The 26,923-nt window shown below is 42.1% G+C and overlaps 1 protein-coding gene across 1 annotated transcript in view; it reads right to left on the bottom strand.

The window, feature by feature from the left end:
• Nucleotides 1-2,965: 2,965 nt before the first annotated feature.
• The window catches only part of CSRP2 (cysteine and glycine rich protein 2), a 47,706-nt gene continuing 23,748 nt past the window's right edge, over nt 2,966-26,923 (bottom strand). Inside the window, exons 2-6 of the mRNA XM_056574069.1 lie at nt 12,728-12,846; nt 8,316-8,484; nt 6,054-6,183; nt 5,679-5,772; nt 2,966-3,339 (exon numbers count right to left, since the gene is read on the bottom strand). Coding sequence (XP_056430044.1) covers nt 3,263-3,339; nt 5,679-5,772; nt 6,054-6,183; nt 8,316-8,484; nt 12,728-12,839 — 582 coding nt within the window. The 5' untranslated portion in view covers nt 12,840-12,846 and the 3' untranslated portion in view covers nt 2,966-3,262. The remainder of the gene's footprint in view (nt 3,340-5,678; nt 5,773-6,053; nt 6,184-8,315; nt 8,485-12,727; nt 12,847-26,923) is intronic.

Genomic DNA, 26,923 nt, shown 5'->3' with positions numbered 1-26,923 from the left:
ACTTTATTCCATTACTAAGCCAGGGCTTATCTTTAACCCCCAATTACCCTGGGACCCACTACCACCAGGAAGAACCTGAACCAACAGGCCCAAAGCATCAAAAATGACACTCCAGGGCAAGGCAGTAACAGGCTGATGGTGTTGCTGCTTTCTTAGTATTTGGCAGAGAATGAAAATAGCAGCAACCATGAACTTTTTTTTCTAAAATAAATAGGGGTTCCCCCTATTTTCATTCTCAGCCAGATACCAACGAAGCAGCAACTGCCTAATGTGACTATGGTGGGTGAGGAATATTGTTTTTGGCCCTCCCCAGCCTAAATAACGGTAGCCTGTTAGACTATGCTCACATGGGGGAATGTCCACATGGAAAATCTCTGTGCAGACATTCCCTTGACCACTCTGAAATGCGCCGCCTCAAATGACCATGCTTTTCTGCGCAGAGTTTGCAGAAAGAATAGACATGTCTTGTTTATGCGGACACTGGAATTAGAATTTAGGAGTCAGATGTTTTCTGGCGCAGAAATTCTTCTGTGTCAACAGCGCAGAAGAATCCCATTGAAATCAAAGGGAAATTCCATCATGTGAACATAGTCTAGGCCCAGAACTGCCATTTTGATGCTCCAGGCTTGTTGGTACCAACTCTTCCCAGATCCCCTGTGGCACTGAGTAATTGGGGGCTAGTTGTTTTTGAGGCTAACACTAAGCACCAGCTTAGTAATGGATGTCTGAGAGAGCTTCCACTACTAAGCCTATAAATTATTAAACAAATGCATAAAGAAGTGTATTCCCAAAGAGGGAGCCGACAACTATTGCTAAACCACAAACTTAAAGGCTGTCTGGGAATGCTGGGAGCAGTAGTTTGGGAACACACTGACATAAAAGGCATGTTAAAAAATGTATAATGTGAAAACAAGAAAGCATGCTTTAAGGGGTTATCCACCATAAGGTGATTTTAGTAAGTACCTGGCAGACAGTAATGGACATGCTTAGGAAGGATCTGCGCTTGTCTTGGGGCTAAATGGCTATGTTGTGAGATTACCATAACACTGTGGCTAGCTTTTTGTAAACTGGTATTTCCTGTTTCAGTTTTCTTTTTTTTGACTACAAATCCCATTTTCCTCTCTCCCACACATCAGCCACCCCACCCATTGAAACATAAGTGAGCTGCACCCGTTTAAAAGACCTGTGGTTTTCAATCAGGGTGCCTACAGCTGTTGCATTAGTTGCAGGTCGATCTCTCTCCCACCAAGCAATCCCTCCACCCACTGAAGCAGACAGGCTCCCTGTCATCAGCTGACTAGTGAGTCAGGTCTCGGCCGCACACACAGAGGTAGACACTATATTATGAACTACACTAAAACGTTATAGCCCCTGTAGCATAGTCAAAAAAAATTATCCTGAAATACCACTTTAAATGCATAATGTGAACAGACCCATAGTTTCCACCCTTGTTCCTGTCTGATTCTGTGTAGCTCGCAGGTGTAAAAAAAAAAAAAAAAAGCTGTGTGGCAGTTTGGACATGTTTTTGCTCAAAAAAATCCAAGTGGAATATTAGCCAAAAAAAAAAAAAAAACATTTTTGCCCAGTTGACACAGAGGAGGCACATCATTGGACTGAGAGAAGCAAGGTGGTCTAGACTATTGTGACCAAGACAGACCAACAGATCCATCTGATCAACCGACGAGCACTCCCACAATCTCCTTGTATACCATCCAGACACAGGTGGCACCTTTCTTGGACACCTGTCTCTGCCTGTACCAACACCAGGCAAAGGACATTTGGTTTCACTGCATTTTCCAGCAGAATAATGCTCACCCATACACAGGAATGGTATCCCAGGAATGTTTCCATAGATTCCAACACTTCCTATGCTTATCCAGTCACAAAATTGGGGCTAAATTTAATTGCAAATTTAGCATTTATTGGACCTGTGGGATACCATCTGCAACCTTTGATTGGGCAGGATGCCATCTAGAACCTGCATGCCCTCCATGCCCAACCATATGATCTTGTATCCAGGCTACAGGAAGCCCAACAGTACCCTAGAGACTGTATTCAATTGTACAGTTTTCCACAATGAATACATCCTCTCTCTAATATTGTGATCTCATTACACATATATTACATTCACACAAATTTTTATTTGGTTCCAACAAATCATATCTTTATCAATGTGTATACATTAAAAGGGCTTGTAGCACACGTGTGCCTCTGACTTGTCAAAGTAATTCTAGACAATAATTGTCAGAAGATTTCTATCAACTTTACATCTGTTCCTAGTAATTGGTAAGATTTAAGGAAGTCTATTTTTAAAAATGTTTTCAGAGATACCACTGTATGACTAAATGAAGAAAAAGAAAAAAAAATATGTGTGTCCTTTGCAGCTGCTGCTATCCAGTCCTGAATGAGGGGAATGTGTGCCTACATTTTCAATTGGTGAATCCAAAATTCCCAATAATGGTTCCCAGGGTTATAACCCAAACAACTATTCCCATTCAGGTATGCACCTTCCTGGGACTAAATCCCAAACTAGGGAGCCCTATCCAATAAAATTACATTCTTTATTTCATCATTTAAAATGTTTTACTATGAGCAAAAATCCAAAAGAATATAGAGTGTGTGTGTGTGTGTGTGTGTGTGTGTGTGTGTGTGTGTTTAAAAGCATAGTCTTTCAGTTCAGTTTATTATGGAATCGCTCTCCTATTATTTCTTTTCAGAATAGGCTGGTCTATTAGTTCCCATTTGGGGTACATTAGTCTCCTATCATGAAGTATTCATGTAACCACCAGCTATAATTTCCGAGTATTCTGAACTTTTAAAACGACATGTGCCAACACCCCCTGACGTTTCGCCGGCCGTGACCAGCTTTGTCAAGGGCAAAGGTGCGATTCCAGGGGTTAGTCTTGAACTTCTCAGAAGGTGGTTGATAAGTATGTTTGATACAACTATGAACACACAAGGCAAATGAAATGAGACTGAAGTTTAATTTTGAAACAAGGTAGGAAGAGCAATAGAAAAACACGTAAGAACTGAGCTATTTTCTCATTGTTACAACAGAAAATATTGTTGTAGAAAAAAAGAATAATCTACAAAAGTTTCGTTTAGCAGATCTAGGACAAGTTTTTGTCTTTGATTAAGTAACACTTCACATTGATTAATAAAATCTTGGAATGACGAACTCACTTAGTAATAAAGCATTATAAGATCAATAAATGTTCTACTATCCGAGCCTTTTATACAATCTGAGCCTTTTACACTGTCTTCACTGTGCATGTACAAGTGCTCCAGCTCCCTGGCCATATCCAAATCCCTTGGGTCCAAAATTTTTGGCATAACAAGCTAGAGAAAAAAAAATAAAAAATAAAACAAAGTCAAGTCACGTTCATATCTCACCATACCAAGTCCCATTCCCCCATGCATTGAAAAGCATTGGGGGCAAATTTTTCCAAAATGTCAGAATTCTGGCTTCAATTACACAAAAAACTGGGGTACACGCCTGGCACATATATCAGACAATTTAGACAGGTTTTGCAGCTCACTTGACAAAGATTTTTGATGTGGCTTAACTTCTTTATGACCCAGCAAATAATTTTTGGGCTAAAATTTTTTCCCTCCTCACATTCCAAAACCCATAACTTCATTATTTTTCTTTCAATCTCCCGCCCGGCTGGCTGGCTGCATGAATGGAGTGTGTCGACCAAGACATGAAGCTGTAGCTGACATGCCCCCTCCATGCATCTCTATGGGAGAGGTGGAGATACCCAAACGCTGTATATAGTTAAACAGTGTCTAAAAAGGTACCAAAGTTATTACACAATATGAGTCACAAGCATACATTTGATGCATTCTTAGGTTAAGTTTACATTGTAAGTAAGTATTAGAAAGTTCTAGCAAATCTGCCCAACTATATGACCCAGTTAAGGAACCCAATTTGTTCAGTGAAATGGGTGAATTATACTTGATAACTAGCACAGTATACATCCAATGTATAAGCTACAAAGTACAATACTTACAAGATGTATCCTAGCCATTTTCCTAAGGAAACTATTTCTCCCATCCCTTGCTTCCTTTCCAAACCATCAACATCCTAAGTTATCTTTTCATAGCCTTGTGTTTTACAGAACAATAGGAGGCTACATTGACTTTCCAGGAAGCTTAAAGTGTAAAACCACAACATTTACAGGAGTCACTTTAGAGCAGTATCTGCTCTCATTTATATTAAACGTATGTCAAACCACTGATCCTTCTTCAGGCAAAACCAGCAAAAACTGTTTGCCTGTTGATGCTGTAGACAGGCATTTCCTGGAGACAAGACAGTTCCACCTTAAAGGGGTAGTCCAGTGGTGAAAAACTTATCCCCTATCCTAAGGATAGGGGATAAGTTTGAGATCGCGGGGGGTCCGACCGCTGGGGCCCCCTGCGATCTCTGTACGGGGCCCCGGCTCTCCGCCGAGATAGCGGGTGTCGACCCCCGCACGAAGCGGCGGCCGACACGCCCCCTCAATACATCTCAATGGCAGAGCCGGAGATTGCCGAAGGCAGCGCTTCGGCTCTGCCATAGAGTTGTATTGAGGGGGCGTGTCGGCTGCCGCCTCGTGCGGAGGTCGACACGCCCCCTTCCCGCCGGCTGTCGGGGCTCCATACAGGAGATCTCGGGGGGCCCCAACGGTCGGACCCCCCGCGATCTGCAACTTATCCCCTATCCTTAGGATAGGGGATAAGTTGCTCACCACTGAATCACCACTGGACTACTCCTTTAATACAGATGTCATGAATTATCGTGCACAGGCAATGAACAGAGCCTTTAACCCATAGAGGACAGTAAACGTACATATTAAAAGTTGCTCGCTTCATAGACTGCGGGTCTTGGGTTTGTGATGCTCATCGGACCCCAAGGGTGTCCAATGAGTTAAACTCATAACACTTACCCTCCTTCTGCAGGCCAGATCACTACTCCGATGATCCAGCCACTCAGAGTGCAGATCTCCCTATACAATGGTATGCAATTGCATAGAATTGTACAGTGAATACAATCCTATGAGTGTATATATTTTTACAGAGGGAAAAAAAAAAAAACTTTTTGTCACTGCATGATGAAATGTCCGAATTAGAAAAATTTATAGTCATGCATGGTGAATTGAGTATATGTAAAAAAAAAAAAAATACCAGAACGCCATAAAAGCTGATTTTTGGTCACATCATATATCAGGAAAAAAATAATTTGGGCTGATAGAAGGCACATATTCCAGTGCAAAAAATTAGCTAAATGTATGAATATAGGGGGAGATTTATCAAAACAAGTGATGAGGAAAAGTTGCTGAGTTGCACATAGCAACCAATCAGATCGCTTCATTCACTTTGCAGAGGCCTTGTTAAAAATGAAAGACGCAATCTGATTAATTGCTACGGGCAACTTTTCCTCTGGACAGGTTTTGATAAATCTCCCCCATAGTTATTTTGAAGTGCACTGTGTAAAAACAAACACCCCAAAAGGGGACATTTCAAAGTACAATTGGTAACACAAAAAACAAGCCTGCATATGGCTCTGTGAGTTATGGCTCTTAAAAGGTGAGGAGGAAAACCAAAAACGCAAAAATCAAAGCTGGCTCTGTCCTCAAAGGATTAAACTAGTAGACAATAGACGGCACACATACATGCTAGCATTTAAGCCTTCTCACCTTTGCAATAGATTTCACCATCTTTTTCAGTCAAGGTTGTAGATTCTAGACTCTTGCCACATTTAGCACATCTGAAGCAATTCTTATGCCATGGCTACAAGGGCGAAAATTAAAGTAATTTAAAAATGCTTAGCATAGAAAATTTAACATTTAAAAATGTACTCATTTTACTAGTGCTCCAATGTGACAACCATTTGCGTTTCAATTCAGTTTCATCAATCCTCAGGAAGGAGCTCTTTATATTTATACACATGAACAATTGAAAAGGACTAGATTTTATATTTTGGAGAACAATAATAATACCCTCACATACACTTCTATAGTCTTTCATTAAAACAGTAAAATGTGCTAATAAAGACAAGTCCAATTTATTACCTTCCCAGCTCCCATTACTTTCTCTGCAGCATATACAGATTCACCACATCTGGGACACTTATCAGCTCCTCCAAACTTCTGGGCAAACTTTGAAGGATTAGCTGAGGCACTGGAACGTGATTGTTGGGATCTGTAACAGTACAAAAGGTTATATATTTAATACTAACACTTCTGTAAAGACCTCCAGTTTGGTGCTCTGAGCTCTCCTTAATGGTGGCTTCCAATAAGAGAGACCTGGAGGAGTTTGCAAAGGAAGAGTGGTCCAACATTCCGGCTGTGAGGTGTAAGAAGCGACTGATTTCAGTTATTTTTTCCAAAGGGTGTGCAACCAAATATTAAGTTAAGGGTTCTAATAATTTTGTCCAGACCATTTTTGGAGTTTGATGTGACATTATGTCCAATTTCCTTTTTTCATCCTTTTTTGGTTTAGTTCCAATACACACAAAGGGAATAAACATGTGTATAAAGAGTATAAACGTGTATAGTATTTTCTTGAAAAATTTCAGGAGTGCCAACATTTACGGCCATGACTGTAAAAACAGTGCATAGTGAAAGTATTTGGCCCCCTTGAACTTTTCCACCTTTTGCCACATTTCAGGCTTCAAACAAAGATATAAAACTGTAATTTTTTGTGAAGAATCAACAAGTGGGACACAATCATGAAGTAGAACGAAATTTATTGGATATTTCAAACTTTGTTTACAAATAAAAAACTGAAAAATTGGGCGTGCAAAATTATTCAGCCCCTTTACTTTCAGTGCAGCAAACTCTCTCCAGAAGTTCAGTGAGGATCTCTGAATGATCCAATGTTGGCCTAAATGACTAAAGTTGATAAATAGAATCCAACTGTGTGCAATCAAGTCTCCGTATAAATGCACCTTCACTGTGATAGTCTCAGAGGTCCGTTTAAAGCACAGAGAGCATCATGAAGAACAAGGAACACACCAGGCAGGTCCGAGATACTGTTGTGGAGAATTTTAAAGCCGGATTTGGATACAAAAAGATTTCCCAAGCTTTAAACATCCCAAGGAGCACTGTGCAAGCAATAATATTGAAATGGAAGGAGTATCAGACAACTACAAATCTACGAAGACCTGGCCGTCCTTCTAAGCTTTCAGCTCATTCAAGGAGAAGATTGATCAGAGATGCAGCCCAGAGGCCCATGATAACTCTGGATGAACTGCAGAGATCTACAACTGAGGTGGGAGACTCTGTCCATAGGACAACAATCAGTCGTATACTGCACAAATCTGGCCTTTATGGAAGAGTGGCAAGAAGAAAGCCATTTCATAAAGATATGCATAAAAAGTGTTGTTTAAAGTTTGCCACAAGCTACCTGGGAGACCACACCAAACATGTGGAAGAAGGTGCTCTGGTCAGATGAAACCAAAATCGAACTTTTTGGCAACAATGCAAAACGTTATGTTTGGCGTAAAAGCAACACAGCTCATCACCCTGAACACACCATCCCCACTGTCAAACATGGTGGCAGCAGCATCATGGTTTGGGCCTGCTTTTCTTCAGCAGGGACAGGGAAGATGGTTAAAATTGATGGGAAGATGGATGGAGCCAAATACAGGACCATTCTGGAAGAAAACCTGATGGAGTCTGCAAAAGACCTGAGACTGGGATGGAGATTTGTCTTCCAACAAGACAATGATCCAAAACATAAAGCAAAATCTACAATGGAATGGTTCACAGATAAACATATCCAGGTGTTAGAATGGCCAAGTCAAAGTCCAGACCTGGATCCAATCGAGAATCTGTGGAAAGAACTGAAAACTGCTGTTCACAAACGCTCTCCATCCAACCTCACTGAGCTAGAGCTGTTTTGCAAGGAGGAATGGGCAAAAAGGTCAGTCTCTCGATGTGCAAAACTGATGAGACATACCCCAAGCGACTTACAGCTGTAATCGCAGCAAAAGGTGGCGCTACAAAGTATTAACTTAAGGAGGCTGAATAATTTTGCACGACCAATTTTTCAGATTTTATTTGTTAAAAAAGTTTGAAATATCCAATAAATTTTGTTCCACTTCATGATCGTGTCCCACTTGTTGTTGATTCTTCACAAAAAATTACAGTTTTATATCTATGTTTGAAGCCTGAAATGTGGCAAAAGGTCGAAAAGTTCAAGGGGGCCGAATACTTTCACTATGCACTGTAAATCTTGATGCTGTGCAATATACAAAGCTATTGATTCATTTAATGAAAGATGATAATGCAATGTTCACAACTAGATATGTAGTAATGACATTAACTTACTCTTCAGGTCTAATGCCCAGCCGTTCACCTCTGTCCATATTCAAAGTACCTGCTCCTTGTCCATAGCCATAGCCCTTGGGCCCATACTTTTTGCCATAACAGGATCGGCAGTAAATCTCATCTTCATGAATAGCCACAGTTGTGCTATCAAGGTTTTTTCTGCAAACCACTAAAACATGGAAGTTGAAATATAATTACAAATCTGACTATTAGGTATTGTGTTTTATGAATTCCTCTATTAACAAGTCAATGCAAATAAAGAAACAAGCACCATCACAATCACATCCATGTGTAGCAGCAGCTTAACTCATTTGAGTGTTTTCTTTTTCCCTTTAAGTGCCATGCGTTTGGGCACCTGATATTCTAATGATAAGTTTCTACTTGTTTTTTTGTACTACAGTAGTGATGGGAAAAAAATAATTTATTTCACAAAATTTAGATTTTTTATAACGAAATGTTAATTAGTAGTACCTGTACTAATAGACATATCGCCCCGGGTGTCAGTCGTGACACCCGATGCAATTGTCCATAATATAGCAGAGATGCGGAGCGGCTCTATACAGCGCTTGGATCTCTGCTCTGTACACCAGCCAGTGATGTGAATAGAACATCACTCATTCATATTTTCTGCCCAGAGTGGTGATTTGCCGGATGGTTGCAGCCAATCACAGCATTTTTTGGCCGAAAAAGTGTAATGCGGCAGAATTGGCGTTTTCCAAAAAATTTTTTTTTTTTTTAAAAAGTAGAAACTTAGCCTAATTTTTTTATGTTTTTAGACATCAGACAACCCCTTTACTGCTTATAGTTTGATACAATTAATATGCGTAGTTATGCTCATCATCTGGAGAGATGAGGCCTAGATTGTCAACCGGGGGTTCACTCCCAACTGATAGCAGTGGTAGCTTATCATTAGAGAAAGCATTAAATTAAAGACTACAGAATGGTCATCAATGCCATTTTCAGTAAAAAGAATTATGGCATATGGAAAGCCAAGAACAGCAACATAAGTATACACCCCCCTTCGTTCTCATTCCTTTAGGATACTTTCACACAGATCTGCTGCATATTTTGTGCAGTTGACTTTGCTTGTGAACAGAGACCTGAGCAACCAGATTTAGTGGTCACAAGCATGAAACATGTCCATGGAGACTACGGACTGGCTGCAGAAGTCACATACTGGTAGATTGTAAACAAAAACTAGCAAGATCCCCGAGATGAGCACCAATTTTGTTTTGATTTTACACCATTTGTGGCTCTTTTTATTCATTTATGTTTTTAGACATCAGACAACCCCTTTACTGCTTATAGTTTGATACAATTAATATGTGTAGTTATGGCTCATCATCTGGAGAGATATTTTTGCCGTTTGCAGATTGCTTAGACTGAAACATTAGAACAGTTGTGTGGGTAACACTAGTCCATAACACGTCAATAGAAAGAAAACCTAATTCCTGTTTATTGTCAGCAAGAGCAGCTCATGGAGGAATAATGGCATTCAATCACTAATAAATTGGAAAGGTATGGGGGTGATTTATCAAAACCTGTTTAGAGGAAGAGTGGAGCAGTTGCCCATAGCAACCAGAGTGCTTTCATTTTATAAAAAAAATCACTATGATTGGTTGCCATGGGCAACTGCACCACAATTCCTCTACACAGGCTTTGGAAAATCTCATCTATAGTCTTCATTGTACAGCGATTAAAGGGGTACTCTGGGATTAACCCCTTAAGGACTCAGCCCATTTTGGCCTTAAGGACTCAGACAATTTAATTTTTACGTTTTCATTTTTTCCTCCTCGCCTTCTAAAAATCATAACTCTTATATTTTCATCCACAGACTAGTATGAGGGCTTGTTTTTTGCGCGACCAGTTGTCCTTTGTAATGACATTACTCATCATATCATAAAATGTATGGCGCAACCAAAAAACACTATTTTTGTGGGGAAATTAAAATGAAAAACGCAATTTTGCTAATTTTGGAAGGTTTTGTTTTCACGCCATACAATTTATGGTACAAATGACGTGTGTTCTTTATTCTGAGGGTCAATACGATTAAAATGATACCCATTATTATATACTTTTATATTATTGTTGCGCCTAACAAAAATCACAAACTTTTTAACCAAATTAGTACGTTTATAATACCTTTATTTTGATGACCTATAACTTTTTTATTTTTCCGTATAAGCGGCGGTATGGGGGCTCATTTTTTTGCGCCATGATCTGTACTTTTTTTTGATACCACATTTGTATATAAAAAACTTTTAATACATTTTTTATAATTTTTTTTTAATAAAATGTATTAAAAAAGTAGGAATTTTGGACTTAAATTTTTTTCGTTCACGCCGTTCACCGTACGGGATCATTAACATTTTATTTTAATAGTTCGGACATTTACGCACGCGGCGATACCAAATATGTCTATAAAAAATGTTTTTTACGCTTTTTGGGGGTAAAATAGGAAAAAACGGACGTTTTACTTTTTTATTGGGGGAGGGGATTTTTCACTTTTTTTTTACTTTTACATTTTTTTTTACACTTGAATAGTCCCCATAGGGGACTATTCATAGCAATACCATGATTGCTAATACTGATCTGTTCTATGTATAGGACATAGAACAGATCAGTATTATCGGTCATCTTCTGCTCTGGTCTGCTCGATCACAGACCAGAGCAGGAGACGCCGGGAGCCGCACGGAGGAAGGAGAGGGGACCTCCGTGCGGCGTTATGAATGATCGGATCCCCGCAGCAGCGCTGCGGGCGATCCGATCGTTCATTTTAATCGCGAACTGCCGCAGATGCCGGGATCTGTATTGATCCCGGCACCTGAGGGGTTAATGGCGGACGCCCGCGAGATCGCGGGCGTCGGCCATTGCCGGCGGGTCCCTGGCTGCGATCAGCAGCCGGGATCAGCCGCGCATGACACGGGCATCGCTCCGATGCCCGCGGTTATGCTTAGGACGTAAATGTACGTCCTGGTGCGTTAAGTACCACCTCACCAGGACGTACATTTACGTCCTGCGTCCTTAAGGGGTTAAACTATAATTTTTTATTTATAAAGCCTGCCCAGAATGGCAGCATAAAAAATTTATAAAAAAAATAACTGGACTTAAAGTGTACCTGTCAGACCCAACAATTTTTTTTTTTTTAAATATATCCCTCAGTACCTAATCCTGGCCATGTACATCTAATTTTTATGTGTCTAGCACCTATTTTTTATTTTTATTTATTACACTTTTAATTTAGCTCACTAGTCTGAATTCCTCTCAAAGGAAGGGGGCGTGGCCTCACTGTGCAGGTCTCCGCCCCCTCCCTCAGTATGCTGTCTGCTCACATCTCTCCTAGCATTAGCAAAACTACAACTCCCAGCTTGTCCTCACTGACAGTAGCGGGACACAAGCTGACAGTGGGAGGATTTTTCCTCGAGCTGTGAGCCCTGCACTCACAGCTGTCAATCAAGGAAGTGGGTCCTTGACGCATGGACACAGCAGGACTAGTATGTGTCTAAGCAGGCAGGGGGGGGGGGCAGTTGTTTGACTGACTTTTTCAGCATGAAATACTGAAGATTTTCTAATGAAAGCAATTGCAAAACCTATTGGTTTGGTATGCTTTACAACATATCAAACGTTTTTGTATCTGACCGTGCCCATTTAACTCTTGCCTCTCAAATTCAATAGCAGAGTACCCCTGAATTTATAGTGACCTACACAAACATAACAGAACTGTGCAGACAATAGCTCCCTATACTGTGTGTGCTCTTTATACAGCAGTCAATAAGAAGTTAAGTTCCCATTTGCACACCAACATTACTGTAACAAGTGCAGTTAGCCTTGTTACGAGCCTTACATTCATTAAACTACATTTTTATAACAAAAAAAACAAAAAAGAACAGTCAGCCAACTGTTGGCTGACTGTGGGGTCAGGGCTGTATAATGGTGACATTCAACAAGTGGAAAATGTGTGCAGTCTGTGGGTAGTCAGCAGATAGCACTGAATGTTCTGCTTCCAGCAACATTTTTCCAGTGGGAATCTACAAGTTGGAGTCATTAAACAGAAACATAATTGTGCTAGGAGTGCCAAGTAGATGCCATGGAGATCACTGTTCTCACATTCCACCCTCTCAGCGGTCCTAATCCTCCCAGGCCGATTTGAGTCAGTAGCCCACTGAGTGCAATACAATTCAGGAAGGGAAGAAAATCCTAAAGTTTTCTAGCATTTTCAAAATGGGTGAGTGAAAAATAAAAGTAAAGAATTCCACAAATGGAGAGTTAAACAGGCTTCAGCTGGACGCCAGACTGAAAATTTCAATGTGAAACCTTGCCCTTTCGCTCCTTATGTTATGTACAAGTCCTGAAAAAAATTGTACACGATTCCATATAGAATACATACATAGTGGACATTAGTATAGACTTACTGCACAGGAAGCAGCACTTATGAAAGCTCTTGCCATCACACTGCACCTCTTCAGCATGGTACACTGTTCTGCCACAGGCCCCACACTTGTTTCCACCTCCCCAGTTAGGCATCTTTTAACTATAGAAGAAGAAAATAAATAAATAAATAGTCAGCCTTGTAACAATGCATCTCTATACAGTCTATAGCAAAACATGTGTTCCTGAAATCCTTTTCTGTGAGAAATAATTCATTTTCTTGGAAAACTTCAAGGGTGCCAACATTTACAGCCATGACTGTAGGTCATGGTTCACAAATCGTACAAACACCTCTGACTAGTGATTCTGAGAGAAATAATAGTCTTCTCCGAGACACATATTAGGGATTATAATTTTTTATGAGTTAAGTTATTCCATCTATACATGTACAGGCAAACTTTACTGGCTCCACCCCAGCTGTAGTAACCGGTCAGTGTTATCACAACACCTTCTCAAGTACTAGAGGAGTCTTTTTAAAATCAACTGATATCAGAAAATAAACAGATTTGTAAATCACTTCTATTAAAAAATCTTAATCCTTTCAATACATATCAGCTGCTGTATGCTCCACAGGAAGTTCTTTTCTTTTTGAATTTCCTTTCTGTCTGACCACAGTGCTCTCTGCTGACAACTCTGTCCATCTCAGGAACCGTCCAGAGCAGGAGAGGTTTGCTATGGGGATTTACTCCTGCTCTGGACAGTTCCTGACATGGACAGAGGTGTCAGCAGAGAGCACTGTGGTCAGACAGAAAGGAAATTAAAAAAAGAAAAGAACTTCCTGCGGATCATATAGCAGATGATAAGTACTGGAAGGATTAAGATTTTTTTTTTTATAGAAGTAATTGACAAATCTGTTTACCTTCCTGGCACCAGTTGATTTAAAAGAAAATATGTTTTCCAGTGAAGTACCCGTTTAACCACATTATTTGGCTGGGTTCACATCAGCGTCTTTCATTTCAGTTATAAGGAATATGCAAAGCAGCTCATCACACCACCTTCACAGGTAGCATTCCCTAAAATCAGCTTTAGTTCCAATTACGGAGTAATTGGAGCTAAAGCTGATTTTAGGGAATGCTACCTGTGAAGGTGGTGTGATGAGCTGCTTTGCATATTCCTTATAACTGAAAGCCCGTGGACTGCTAATGGCCTTTTTTTGAATCTCCATACACCCCTGGTGCTCCCTAAGGAAAATACTTATACCCTTATCTCAGTTACAGAAATAAGCAACAGAGACGAAAGAAAAAAAAAAAAAGAAGGTAACTGATCCCATTCAGGGCAATGAATTTTCTTTTTTTAAATCCCCTGTACTGTTACTGTCTGCTGTGTTTAATTTGCTTTATTTTTGAACAGAGAAAATTGGGCATGCAGAATTTTTTCCCCAATAATAAATAATGGATGTAATAACGGATGTAGTAGTTTAACATTTAAGTCTGACACAAGTAACTACATTATACTCTGTTAATTTCATCCGTCATTGCAAATAGCATGCTCTGAAGAAGTACCGTATTTATCGGGGTATACCACGCACCGGCCTATAACACGCACCCTCATTTTACCAAGGATATTTGAGTAAAAAAAGTTTACCCAAATATCCATGGTAAAATGAGGGTGCGTGTATACCCCGATACACCTCCAGGAAAGGCAGCGGGAGAGAGGCCGTCGCTGCCCGCTTCTCTCCCCCCTGCCTTTCCTGGGGTCTAGAGCCCTGCTGCCGGCCCTTCTCTCCCCCTGGCTATCGGCGCCGCTGCCCGTTCTGTCCCCGTGACTATCGGTGCCGGCGCCCATAGCCAGGGGGAGAGGAGCGGCACCGACAGCCAGGGGGAGAGAAGGGGCAGCGGCACCCATTGCCGGCGCCACTGCCCCGTTGCCTTCCCCCATCCCCGGTGGCATAATTACCTTTTGCCGGGGATGGGGGGAGGCAACGGGGCAGCGGCGCCGGCAATGGGTGCTGCTGCCCCTTCTCTCCCCCTGGCTGTCGGCGCCGGCAATGGGGCGCCGCCACCAATAGTCAGGGGGACAGAACGGGCAGCCGCGCTGATAGCCAGGGGGAGAGAAGGGCCGGCAGCAGGGCTCTAGACCCCAGGAAAGGCAGGGGGAGAGAAGCGGGCAGCGACGGCCTCTCTCCCCCTGCCTTTCCTGGGGGTGTATCGGCGTATAACACGCACATAGACTTTAGTCTAAAAATTTTAGCCTAAAAAGTGCGTGTTATACGCCGATAAATACGGTATTAAATGGAAATTTATCTAAAAATAATAAATATTAATGGAGATAAACTGATGTTTTAACAGATAATGGAAGTTAACTGTCTTATTTTATATGCAAGTTTTACACAATCTTTTACCATAATACTTCTGGTAACACAACTTTCAGATCCATTATGAACGACCTCCGTTATGTGTCAATACCGGACATAACAGATTTGAACACTAATGTGAACATAGCTTTACAGTAATTCAAATTCAATAATCTCATGTTGGCAAAAGTAAAAATGAGATTGTTCAGGTGCTCTATCAGTGCTGGGCACAAGCACCCTGCTTCTACCCAATGCAAGTGCATGGAGCTGTACATTGGCACCATCGTGCCGGAGGATGCAGTTACAGCCCACTCCTCCACAGTAGATTAAGCCCACTGTGCCCACCATATAGTGACAGCTGTGTGCTCCTGCTGCACCTTTGCTACTAGGCCAGTGGTGGAAGCTACTAACAGTAGCCAACAACGCCTGCCAAGGAGAATGTGGGACCTGAGGCCCCACTGCTACTAGAAGGAAGTATAGTATTACCAAGCCTGTACAAACATCCCCACTCCAGTAAGTAGACACATATTTATTGCACACTTCAAACACCAGGTGGACAGAAAGTAAAGTGAATCTAAACCTTTTTAGAAAAATGCATAAGGAAATTACCAATGTAGTAATTCCAATTGATTGCAGGGGGGAGAGAAATATATAAGTGCTAATAAAACATAGCTTTTAATATATCGTATAAAACACACTGATTAAACAAAGTGATGTATAGATAAGTGACAGGGCAAATTGTCAGCCCTGTGACTTAAAGATAGACACTAACAAGGCTGTTAAAATTGCATGTGAAGGGATTGCCCCACAGATGCAAAAGCCAAATTCAATTGTATGCTGATATTAGATAATTAGATAGAACTACTAGCTATGCCCATTTTGGAACATCATGGTTCTCGGATCCACCAAACCTTTAGTTTTTTCTATGTTGCCACAGGCCCTGCAATGCCTGCAGGGTGCACATCCCGCTATGTCAGAATGAGTCAACCAAGAGTCAAACCTCACTGTTTTAGGGGATAGATGGCTCTTTGTAAGTATATCTGCAAGATTCCGCCCCCTGCGTTAAGTGATAGAAGGTGTATCTGTGAGGACATCAGTCAAATCAGGATCTAATCTGAGAATATCCCAGTGTTGCTGCATATTTCGTATCTGAGGAGCCTTGCTGTCATAAGTCCCTATGATTCTCAAGGGCTGTCTACCATCCTCTCTGGGTTTGCGTATTAGGAGTCTCTCTCTAGGGGTTTGCAGGGCTTTTTGGAAGGCTGATTTGAGGACTCCATCCTTATATCCTCTTTCCCAGAATCTGTCAGCCACCTTCTCCTTGAAATCCTGAATGTCTTAACAGTTTAGGCAGAGATACTGCCCCCTAGGGATCCCCCCACTTGAGGGAACCCGGGTGGCAGCTCTCCCACCTTAGGAGACTGTTAGTGAAAATAACATTGCGGTATACTGTAGTCCTTAGTGTACCATCTCTCAAAGATATCCAGGAATGCCAAGTTCTCAAGGGATGTTTCACTGGTAAAGAATAACTTTATATCATTATGATTGAGGGATTCAATCAATGTATTAAATTGGGCATGTGTGTCCGTCCATAAGATGAAAATATCATCTATAAACCTGGACCATGAGATGGCATATTCCGATAAGTATTCCCTGTCGTCTTGGAAGGGGATGGTGGTCTCCCACCAACCCAGGAGCAGCTATTATTAGAAACAGATAACATGTCTGTTTTCTCTGTACAAAGTAAGTATTTTGTCAAGTAGACTGAACTGGTCAAAGTGCAATGCACAAGAGTTCAAACTAGGTTTTCAAAAAAAAATAAAAAAAATAAGAAAAATACCACCAAGGCTCCAAAAGAAGCTTCTTCAATTGAGGAGCTGGGAGACAGCTGCAGAAGTAATTTTTTTTCCTCCCCAAACATGAATAAAGATTCAAGCGTATAGAAGCAGGAAATCCAAAAGGCTCCAGTCCACAGTTAGGTTATTTGTTAGTTTCTCTGTTGCAATACTGGAAGTAATAATTTTAGGTTACATCATCTGTTTAATAGAAACATGTAAATAAATCCAATAAAAATATATACAGCACTTCATGAATCCAATTCCATATTGTTCAGCTAAACTCTATTTTAAAGCTGGGCAGCTGAAAAAAGGTAGATTAAGAATAGGATTAGACTTTTTTTATATTAAAAAAAATAAAATAAAAAAATAAAAAACCACCATCCTTAAAAATGTTGGCAGTCAATATGGAAATAGGAAACACCATATCTCCCCCCCCCCCCCCCCCATTTTGTGGCATTTTTAGGCTCAACTGCTGTTTCCCCAAAATCTCAGCTTGCTGAGGTTATGTTTTTTTTTTTTTTTTTTTTTTTTTATCTATTAAATGTAGTCTTTTTTGTTGTTGCTGTGGGGCCCTGCAGTTTTTATGACAAATAACAGATCTTCACCCCATCAAGGGTAGAGCAGGTTAGGCCACAAATCACAGCAGAGAATTTTTGTCCTTCAAAAAGTCAACTTTTACAAGTCAACCAAATTTGTAATGTATGGCCAGGGTTCTAATAATCAAGTAGAGAAGTGGTGCCTCTCTTTAGAAATTTTGACAGAAACAAAGACAACATGGAGGAGATTTAGAAAATGTGCAAAGGAATGGTAGAGCTGTTGCATTCAGCAGCCAATCCAATTCTAACTTATTATTCAGTGGCTCTCTTAAAAATGAAAGAAGCACTTTGATAGGTTGCTATGGGAACAGTCTGCTCCCTGCCCAGCATTACCTGTGATGCAGATGTGCGATTACCGCTTCCTGCATCAGAAGAGATCAGAGCAGCAATACAACACTATTCTCAGGGACAAGCTATTTACAGATCTGTTCCCCAACCTGTCAACAAACAACAGCTCCCATCATGCCCTTCTGTCAGGGCATGATGGGAATTGTAGTTTGCAACAGCTGGAGAGTCTCACATTGGGAAGCAATTATTAAGAGCACAGTGGCACAGTTCACCTTTCTCTTGCACAGCAGTGCGGCCGGAAGGTGTGACCTTCAGGCCTTAGTGTCAGACCTTCACCTGATGGCAGACCAATACTAAAAGTTGTATAGTACCTCTGGCTAAGAGTATAGCTGTAAGTAAATTATTTTATCTTGTAAGGTACATGCAAACAATCGTTCCTTTTGGCTATCAGTAAACTAATGTCTGCTGACGGAAATATTGGATTTTTTTCGGCAATGGTCGGCTAAAAACTCCATAGACTCTATACACACTCACAAACAGCTTATTTATGGAATGGATTTGAAGTTACAGAACTACAAGTTAAAAAGGGTATATTTACAAGTTGATAAACTTGCCCCATATTTCCAGCTAAAGTTTTTTGCTACCATTCACTTTAATGGGTCTTCGGAAAAACGCCATAGCAGCAGATTTGTAAATTGCAGACAGAAGTGAATGGTAGTGAAATTTGCAACAGATCTCTCGTAGCAGGTGAACTTACCCTAAGGCTGGGTTCAAACTTCCTATTTAAATCAATATCTTTAGCCAAGATTAGGCGTGTTGTTAATTCTCCCTTAGGGTGTGTTTATACAGGACTAAAATGCTGCAATTTGGGAAAATCCTAACCAAATCTGGAGCATACCCACAAAAAATTTGCAGCATTTCTGTTTTATGTGAAAATATTCTTAAAAGGAAAACTGTCACCCGTACTATAACCTGATACACCGGGTTATAGTGTGGGTGGAACAGGAGACCAATCCTTGGTCTCTGACTGATATACCTACCTGCAGTCCGGAACCCAGACGGTCCTCCTCTTTCAGCGCTGACTTGCGCTCTGGAGGCAGGCCCGCCGGCTGGATTTAAATATTCCTAAATGCTGATCACGCGAGCGCTCGTGTCTACTGAGCGCTCAAATGACCAACACTTATGAATATTTAAATCCAGCTGGCAGGTCCGCATCCAGAGCGCAAGTCAGCGCTGAAAGAGCGGGACCTTCGAAGGATCAGGGTTCCGGACTGCATGTAGGTATAGCAGTCCGAGACCAAGCATCGGTCTCCTGTTTTCCTTTAAAGGGGTACTCCGGTGAAAACCTAATTTTCTTTTAAATCAAATGGTGGCAGAAAGTTAAACATATTTGTAAATTACTTCTATTAAAAAATCTTAATCCTTCCAGTACTTATTAGCTGCTGAATGCTACAGAGGAAATTCCTTTCTTTTTGGACCACTGATGACATCACGAGCACAGTACTCTCTGCTGACATCTCTGTCCATTTTTGCAACCATGCATAGCAGATGTATGCTAAGGGCAGCATGGTGGCTCAGTGGTTAGCACTCCAGCCTTGCAGTGCTGGGGACTTGGGTTCAAATCCCACTAAGGACAACAATAAATAAAGCATTATTATTATTATTATAATAACGTCATCAGAGAGCAATCCAAAAAGAAAAGAATTTCCTCTGTAGTATTCAGCAGCTAATAAGTACAGGAAGGATTAAGATTTTTTAATAGAAGTAATTTACAAATATGTTTAACTTTCTGCCACCAGTTGATTTAAAAGAAAAAAGGTTTTCACCGGAGTACCCCTTTAAGGGTTAATATGGTCCCTAGGGCAGCAACTAATGATTATTTCTAAAATCCATTAGTTAGCCAATTCAGATAAAAACCCAAAACTGGATTAGGGGAGCAGGGAAGGGTTAAAATGAGGTAGTAGTACCACATTATAAAGAGTTAAAGGGGTACTCCACTGGCCAGAGTTCGGAACATTTAGTTCCAAACGCTGTGTGCATGCTGCAGGTGTAGGTCACGCCCCCTCAATGCAAGTCTATGGGAGGGGGCGTGATGACCGCCATGCCCCCTCCCATAAACTTGCATTGAGGGGGCGTGACCTGACATCACAAGGGGGCATGGTCAATCGTACACACAGCATTCTGAACTAAAATGTTCCGAACGCTGGCCAGTGGAGTACCCCATTAACAGGCGGAAAAGAGAGGGGACAGGACCTGAAGGGTTAACAGAGGGTAAGCGTGAAGGGAAAGAAGCTGAAGGGTTAACCTATGAGCCTTGTTGCAGGGGAGAAGGAGCAGTTCACATGCCTTAGTGATGGCCTTCCTCCTGCATCATGAAGGATCTCCCGCAATGTCAGGACCAGATGCTTCTTGTCACCAGAGGCGCCGCTGGCTTCAGGACAGCACTCCAGGCCGTGGTCTCAGTGCTGCAGGTAGGTCACAGATGTAGCAAGCCAGCAGATACTTCAAAAAGGTACTGGAGGGTAAGGTGAGGCGCCGAGGGTAAGGGGAGATGGTGGGGGCATGTAGGGGCAGACTGAGGGGCTTGAAAGGGAAAATGGCAAAAATAGTAGGAATCCTGCGTTACTATGCCACACCTCCTTATTACTGAGGCCACCCCCCCAACAGCAGATTCATTGATGATTGGAATCCTCCTCAAAGATTTCCATTATCGATTTTAATCTTTAAGATCGATTAATCATTGCAGCCCTAGTGGTCACATGGGTAGGCACATCATTACAGGAGGAAAATAAACAGAATAGCCAGGGCCTCAGGGGCCATTTGTGACATCAGGTTTTGTGTGGTATTACAATACTTAACCACAGGAGCCAATGCAAAAATCTATAAATGGGCACCACACCATTGCTCTTTACAACTTCTCTCTTATTGGACACTGAGCATTTGGGGCTCATACATTTCAAGAACCAGCAGCAACCTGGCTCCAATGGAACTGAGCTGTAATGGGTAGCAAAATCAGCTGCATATTTTGCTACCCATTGACTTCAATGGGTAGAAAAATATGCAGCAGAAAATACATAGCAAAATACAGCACATGTGACCCTACCCTAAATGGAATCTACAAATGCGTCACACAAGCCTTGAAGGTTCTTAAAAACAAATTGTTAGAAATTCATCATGGCATCTGATGACGCAATCCATAGCTTGTCCATAATTTTTCCCAGCACAAATACCTCCCAGATTAACATTCCTTTTCTTTTATATAAGTGTTTGGCTGATGAAGAAAACAGCAGCTGACAAAGATCAGGGAAAATGGATTTGTTTTAAATAAGATCAGCTCCAACTGGAAACTAGTTCTTGTACTGGTCAGGAACAACCCCAAAAAAGAATGGAGAGAACACAGCAATAAATACTGGGCTAAATAAACCACTAGATTGCCCACAATAACACTAATATATACCGTAAATGTATTATACATATATAAACCAAAACACACACACACACACACTACATTTTTATTATATTATATTATATATTATATTTCCTCATCGTCCCCTCCGGCAGCACAACTGGGTAATACTGGTCATTTGACCACACACTAGGACCGCCCACCTAGACTCAATAAATTAATTAATTAACACTGGGCCAAATTGCCCATAAAACACCCTCACCAACAGATCCACACTGTGTTTTTTTTGGTCCTCTTTGATGAGGGCCACACGCTGTTCGCCCATCTATCAGTCCTGCGGGGTCTGGGCTGCATCTTTGTACGTGAGTATGCTGCCAGTGCGGGGTCCTGGCCTTCCCTGCCACCCTATGTGCCGGTGCGGGGTCCCGGAGTTGCTCCTGGACAGGAGTAGGTGGCAGGGCTCAGTCAGTGAAGTAGCCTGACTTGGATGGAGCGGACCAGTGCGGGGCCTGGGCTCCGAGGCGGAGATGTCCGGACTCTGATTATAGGCTTATGAGGCGGTGAAGAATCCTGTCAGCCTATCCTGTCTACATGTCCCGTGATTGTACCTGAGTCCTCCGGCAGATGCTGTGCGGTGAGTCTTCTTCTCTACCTTTTCCGGGCTGTGCGCGCGGCCTCCAGCTGCGCTTCTGTGTACTGGAGGCGCGCTTGTGACGTCGGCGCCTCCTCCTGTGTGTTCCGGCTTCTTGGGCGCGCGGCCTCCAGTTGTTGCTTCTGTAGGCAGCAGCTGGGCGCGCGCTGGTGACGTCATTGGCGTCCTTCTCAGCGGGGTGCCGGCAGTTAGTACTATATTAGACCGGGAGTCTGGTGTGCTCACCCTCTTGCTGGGCAGCCGGGCTCTTGGTCTAATAAGGTATTTAAGTTTTTATGGTGGTGTTTCCTGGGTATGCTGCTGTTGCTAGCATTCTGGTTGCTGGTTTCTTCTTCCTGTATTGCAGATGTCGGAGTCTGGCAGGAAGAAGAAGACAAAGTCTAAACATAGATGCTGTATGTTCTGCAATGAACCCCTTCCTGATGCCTTCCCATTTGATGACTGTGAGCTCTGCTCTAAGAATATGGAGCAGAGGTCTCTAGGTTCCAGTAAAGTTAAGCGCTGTATAAGCTGTCTTCACCCGCTCGGGGCCTTATCCTCTTCCAATATCTGTGATGATTGTGCTCCTATTGAGAAGGAAGGCTTTGAGGATGAGGCTAGAGACTTCTTTTCATGGATGCGTGAACGCATGTCTGTACCTATTACTTCTGACAGCAGTGCGAAACCTAAGAGAACTAGATCACATTCTAGTTCTTCATCTGATTCTGGGCCGGTGTGTTCCAAGAGAGTGAAGCGTGTAAAGAAGTCGGTCAAAGTTTTGTCTTCTTCTTCTGATAGCTCTTATGGGAAAAAGAGGAAGCATTATAAAAAGAAATTATCCTCATCCTCCTCTTCTAGTTCCGGTTCGGAGTCCGATGTATCTGATGACTATTACTTGTTTAACTCTGAAAAAACTAACAAGTTGATAATGAAAGTGAAGAAATGTGTGGAGACAGGAAAAGATAAGCATAATATTAAAGGGAGAGAAAGACTCTTATTTTCCTAAGAAAAGGTCTAAACATCTATCAGGTCATAAGATACTTGAAAGTATCATGAATAAAGAATGGGAGAAGCCGGATAAACGTCTGGACTTAGGATCCAGATTCAGACGTCTATACAGGTTAGACCCTTCAGTATCTAAACGGTGGGAGGAACCTGCTAGAGTAGATCCGGCGGTGGCAGGAATCTCCAAAAAAGCATTTTTTCCAGCTGATAATTCCATCCTGTTAAAAGATACCATGGATAAGAAAGCTGACACTTTGCTAAAGAGGTTACATATTAATATGGTGTCTTTAAATAAAGCAACTTTGTCTTCAGTCCCCGTATCCAGGGCTATGAGATTGTGGTCCAGCCAGCTCTCTCGCAAGTTAAAGAGAAAAATGCCAAATCATCATGCAAAAACTCTAATTTCCTCTATCAATTCTGCTACTGATTTCTTATGTGACTTTTCTTTAGATGTACTGAAGATAGCAGCCAAGTCTATGGCAGTAGCAAACTGCGTCCGCAGAGCTATCTGGTTAAAATCCTGGTCGGGAGACTCTTCATCTAAATCTCACTTTTGTACCTTCCCCTTCCAGCCAGGTAGACTATTTGGGAAACATCTGGATAAAGTCCTTAAGGATAAGAGAAGGGATGGTGGTCTGGTCCTGCCGCATTCCTTTCGCAGACCCTTCAGAGGGAACCGTAACCAAAGGGGCAGAGGAGGTTTCCGCAGGCGGAGTTTTCAGGAAAGACCGGATAAAAAGGTTCCAGTTCAAATCTCAAGATAAGGGAAGAAAAAAGCCTCCAGGTCCCCATCTGCCTAAACCGGAGTTCTGACGCCAGAGGTATGGTTCCGGTAGGTGCAAGGCTTTTCCATTTCTTGGAAAACTGGGAAGAAATTACTTCCGACCGGTGGGTTTTGAACATAATCCGATCCGGTTATGCTCTGGAGTTTTGCCACCTGCCCAGGGACAGATATTTGCTCAATCTGGACAAAGACCAGCGGGTCTTAACTCTTCTGTCAGAATTTGTTGCAAAAAATGCACTCGAACCAGTTCCATCAGAAGAAGAGTTCCTAGGAGTGTATTCACGTGTTTTTCCTGTGCCCAAACCCGACGGAAAGTGGCGCTTAATTGTGGACCTTCGTTTTTTAAACAAACATCTTCTAAAAACCAAATTTCGAATGGACAACATCAGGTCCATTTATGGGATCGTCCAGCAAGGGGAAGTCATGGCATCACTGGACTTGAAAGATGCTTACCTACACATCCCTATCAAAGAAGAGCACAGAAGGTACCTCAGAGTAGCGATTTCCTCGGAAAGGGGAAAAATTTTGCATTACCAGTTTCGTGCTCTACCCTTCGGGTTGTCTCCTGCTCCAAGGGTATTTACAAAAATTGTGGTGGTCCTTGTAGCAGCCCTCCGGCTCCAAGGAATGAGAATCGTACCATATCTGGACGACTGGCTGGTTATTGCCAACACCCCAGAGCTATTGAAGGATCATCTATCAGCCTGCATTCAGTTATTACAAAAAGTAGGATTCATTATAAACTACCAGAAATCGGAACTTCTTCCAACATCGCGGATTCAATTTCTGGGGTTGATGATCGATCTGCAAGCGATGAAGATTTTCCTGCCATCTGCCAAGATCAATTTGATAAAAAGAATGATACTGAGTCTGTATCACTTTCCGAGACTGACCATCAGAAGGGCGATGAGCATCCTTGGTCTCCTTACGGCGACCATAGAAGCGGTTCCGTGGGCGAAGGCGCATTTTCGACCACTGCAGCAGGAAATTCTTCTAGCCAACCAGCGTTTTCTTCACCTGGAGGCTTCCATGAATGTTTCCTTCAAGGTCAGGACCAACCTTTTGTGGTGGACAAAAAAACTACATTTACAGAAAGGAAAGAGTTTCGTTCCAAGCGACCAGGTAGTGATTACAACGGATGCCTCGGCTGTGGGTTGGGGTGCCCATTTAGGACAGTCATGGACTCAAGGTCTCTGGATCCCAACTGTCTCGAAGAAATCATCAAATTTCAGGGAGCTAAAAGCCATTCAGCTTGCCCTGCGCCATTACGAGTCATCTGTCTTAAAAAAATATGTCTTAGTGCGGACAGACAACGCTACCGCAGCTTTCTATATCAACAAGGAAGGCGGAACTCGTTGTCGCTCCCTCCAGAAACTCTGTGCAGAGATCATGAGTTGGGCGGAGCCTGTGGTTCTGGGTCTAAGAGCCATTCATATCAAGGGGGAGACGAATCTTCAGGCAGATCTTTTGAGCCGACAGACTCTTCAGGCAGGAGAATGGTCCCTGAGCACAAAATACTTCAACATGATAACGGAATTATGGGGAGTCCCAGAAATGGATCTGATGGCCACCAGGGAGAATCGGAGATTACTCAAGTTCGGTTCTCTCAGAAGACTCGACCGTCCGGATGTGTTGGACGCGTTCTCTTTACCATGGATCGGGAAGTTTCTGTACCTCTTCCCTCCACTTCCCATAATTCCCAAAGTATTGAGCAAGATTTTGGCAGAGTCACCATCTGTAATTCTAGTGACACCTTTCTGGCCCAGGAGGGCCTGGTTTCCGGTTGTCTTACATCTGTCAGGAGGCAAGTTCTTCAAGTTACCACCTGTTCCGGATCTGCTCCGACAGAAAGGGTTCTTGCATCCGCGTCCGGAGCGCCTTCAGTTGACGGCCTGGTATCTGAAGGGGAGAGATTAAGGCTTCTGGGTCTTTCAGATAAAGTAGTGAACACCTTGCTTGCATCTAGAAAGTCTTCTACAAATTTTATATATTCCAGATTATGGAAGAAATTTCAATCTTGGCTGACGATGGAAGACCTGCAATTGTCATTGTCCTCGGTACTACAGTTTTTGCAAGCAGGATTTGATAAAGGACTCAAGCCGAACACTCTTAAAGTCCATCTTACTGCAATCAATGCTATGACTGATGGTAGATTTAACAATCAACCTCTTATATCTAGATTCTTCAAGGCTCTTAGAAGACTAGATCCACTGGTACGGCCTGCGGTGGCTTCTTGGGACTTATCCTTAGTTTTGAACGCATTAACGGAACCACCCTTTGAACCTCTAGAGCTTATTGATCTAAAATGGCTTTCTATGAAGGTGTTATTTCTCATTGCAGTTACCTCCGCAAAAAGACTTGGAGAAATGCAGGCTCTTTCATCTAGAGAACCATATTTAAAAATTCTGCCAGATGGTGTTCGCCTCCGCACGATGCCGTCTTTCATTCCTAAGGTACCATCTGCGGCAAATGTTAATAAGGAATCTTTTCTTCCAGTATTTTGTCCCAATCCTAGCTCTAAGGAGGAATGTAAATTCCATACCCTGGATGTCAAGCGTGCTCTTATCTGCTATCTCTCCCGTGTTGAGGACTTCAGGAGAGAGGAAAATCTGTTCATCCTAACTGCAGGTGTCAGGAAAGGTTTAAAAGCCTCCAAAGATACTTTGGCACGATGGATTCGTTGCACTATCCTGGAAGCCTATGCTAAAGAAGGTAAAGATCCTCCAAATCCTTTGAGAGCACACTCGACTCGGTCTACCTCCACTTCGTGGGCAGAGAGAGAGCAGGTATCACTGTTGGACATCTGTAACGCGGCTTCTTGGACCTCGTCATCAACTTTCGCCAGGCACTATCGCCTCGATATCCAGACCAAGGGCCCAGCCTTCAGCACCGGGGTTTTGTCCGCAGTTAAAAAGTATTGATTCCCCCCCTTTGTGTTCTATGTTATATCCCAGTTGTGCTGCCGGAGGGGACGATGAGGAAAGTGGGTATTTTACTTAACGTAATTCTACTTTCCTCGAGTCCCCGAAGGCAGCACACATACCCACCCAATAAATGTTATTTTGCATCAATCGGTCTATTTTATTACACAGTGTGGATCTGTTGGTGAGGGTGTTTTATGGGCAATTTGGCCCAGTGTTAATTAATTAATTAATTTATTGAGTCTAGGTGGGCGGTCCTAGTGTGTGGTCAAATGACCAGTATTACCCAGTTGTGCTGCCTTCGGGGACTCGAGGAAAGTAGAATTACGGTAAGTAAAATACCCACTATATATATTAAATATATATATATATATATATATATATATATATATATATATATATATATATATTAAATATA

This window comes from Hyla sarda, chromosome 4 (genome assembly GCF_029499605.1).
Source record: "Hyla sarda isolate aHylSar1 chromosome 4, aHylSar1.hap1, whole genome shotgun sequence".
NCBI classification, from domain to species: Eukaryota; Metazoa; Chordata; class Amphibia; order Anura; family Hylidae; genus Hyla; species Hyla sarda.
Note: the sequence above shows the minus strand (reverse complement) of the source record. Positions and strands in the feature narration are given on the sequence as shown.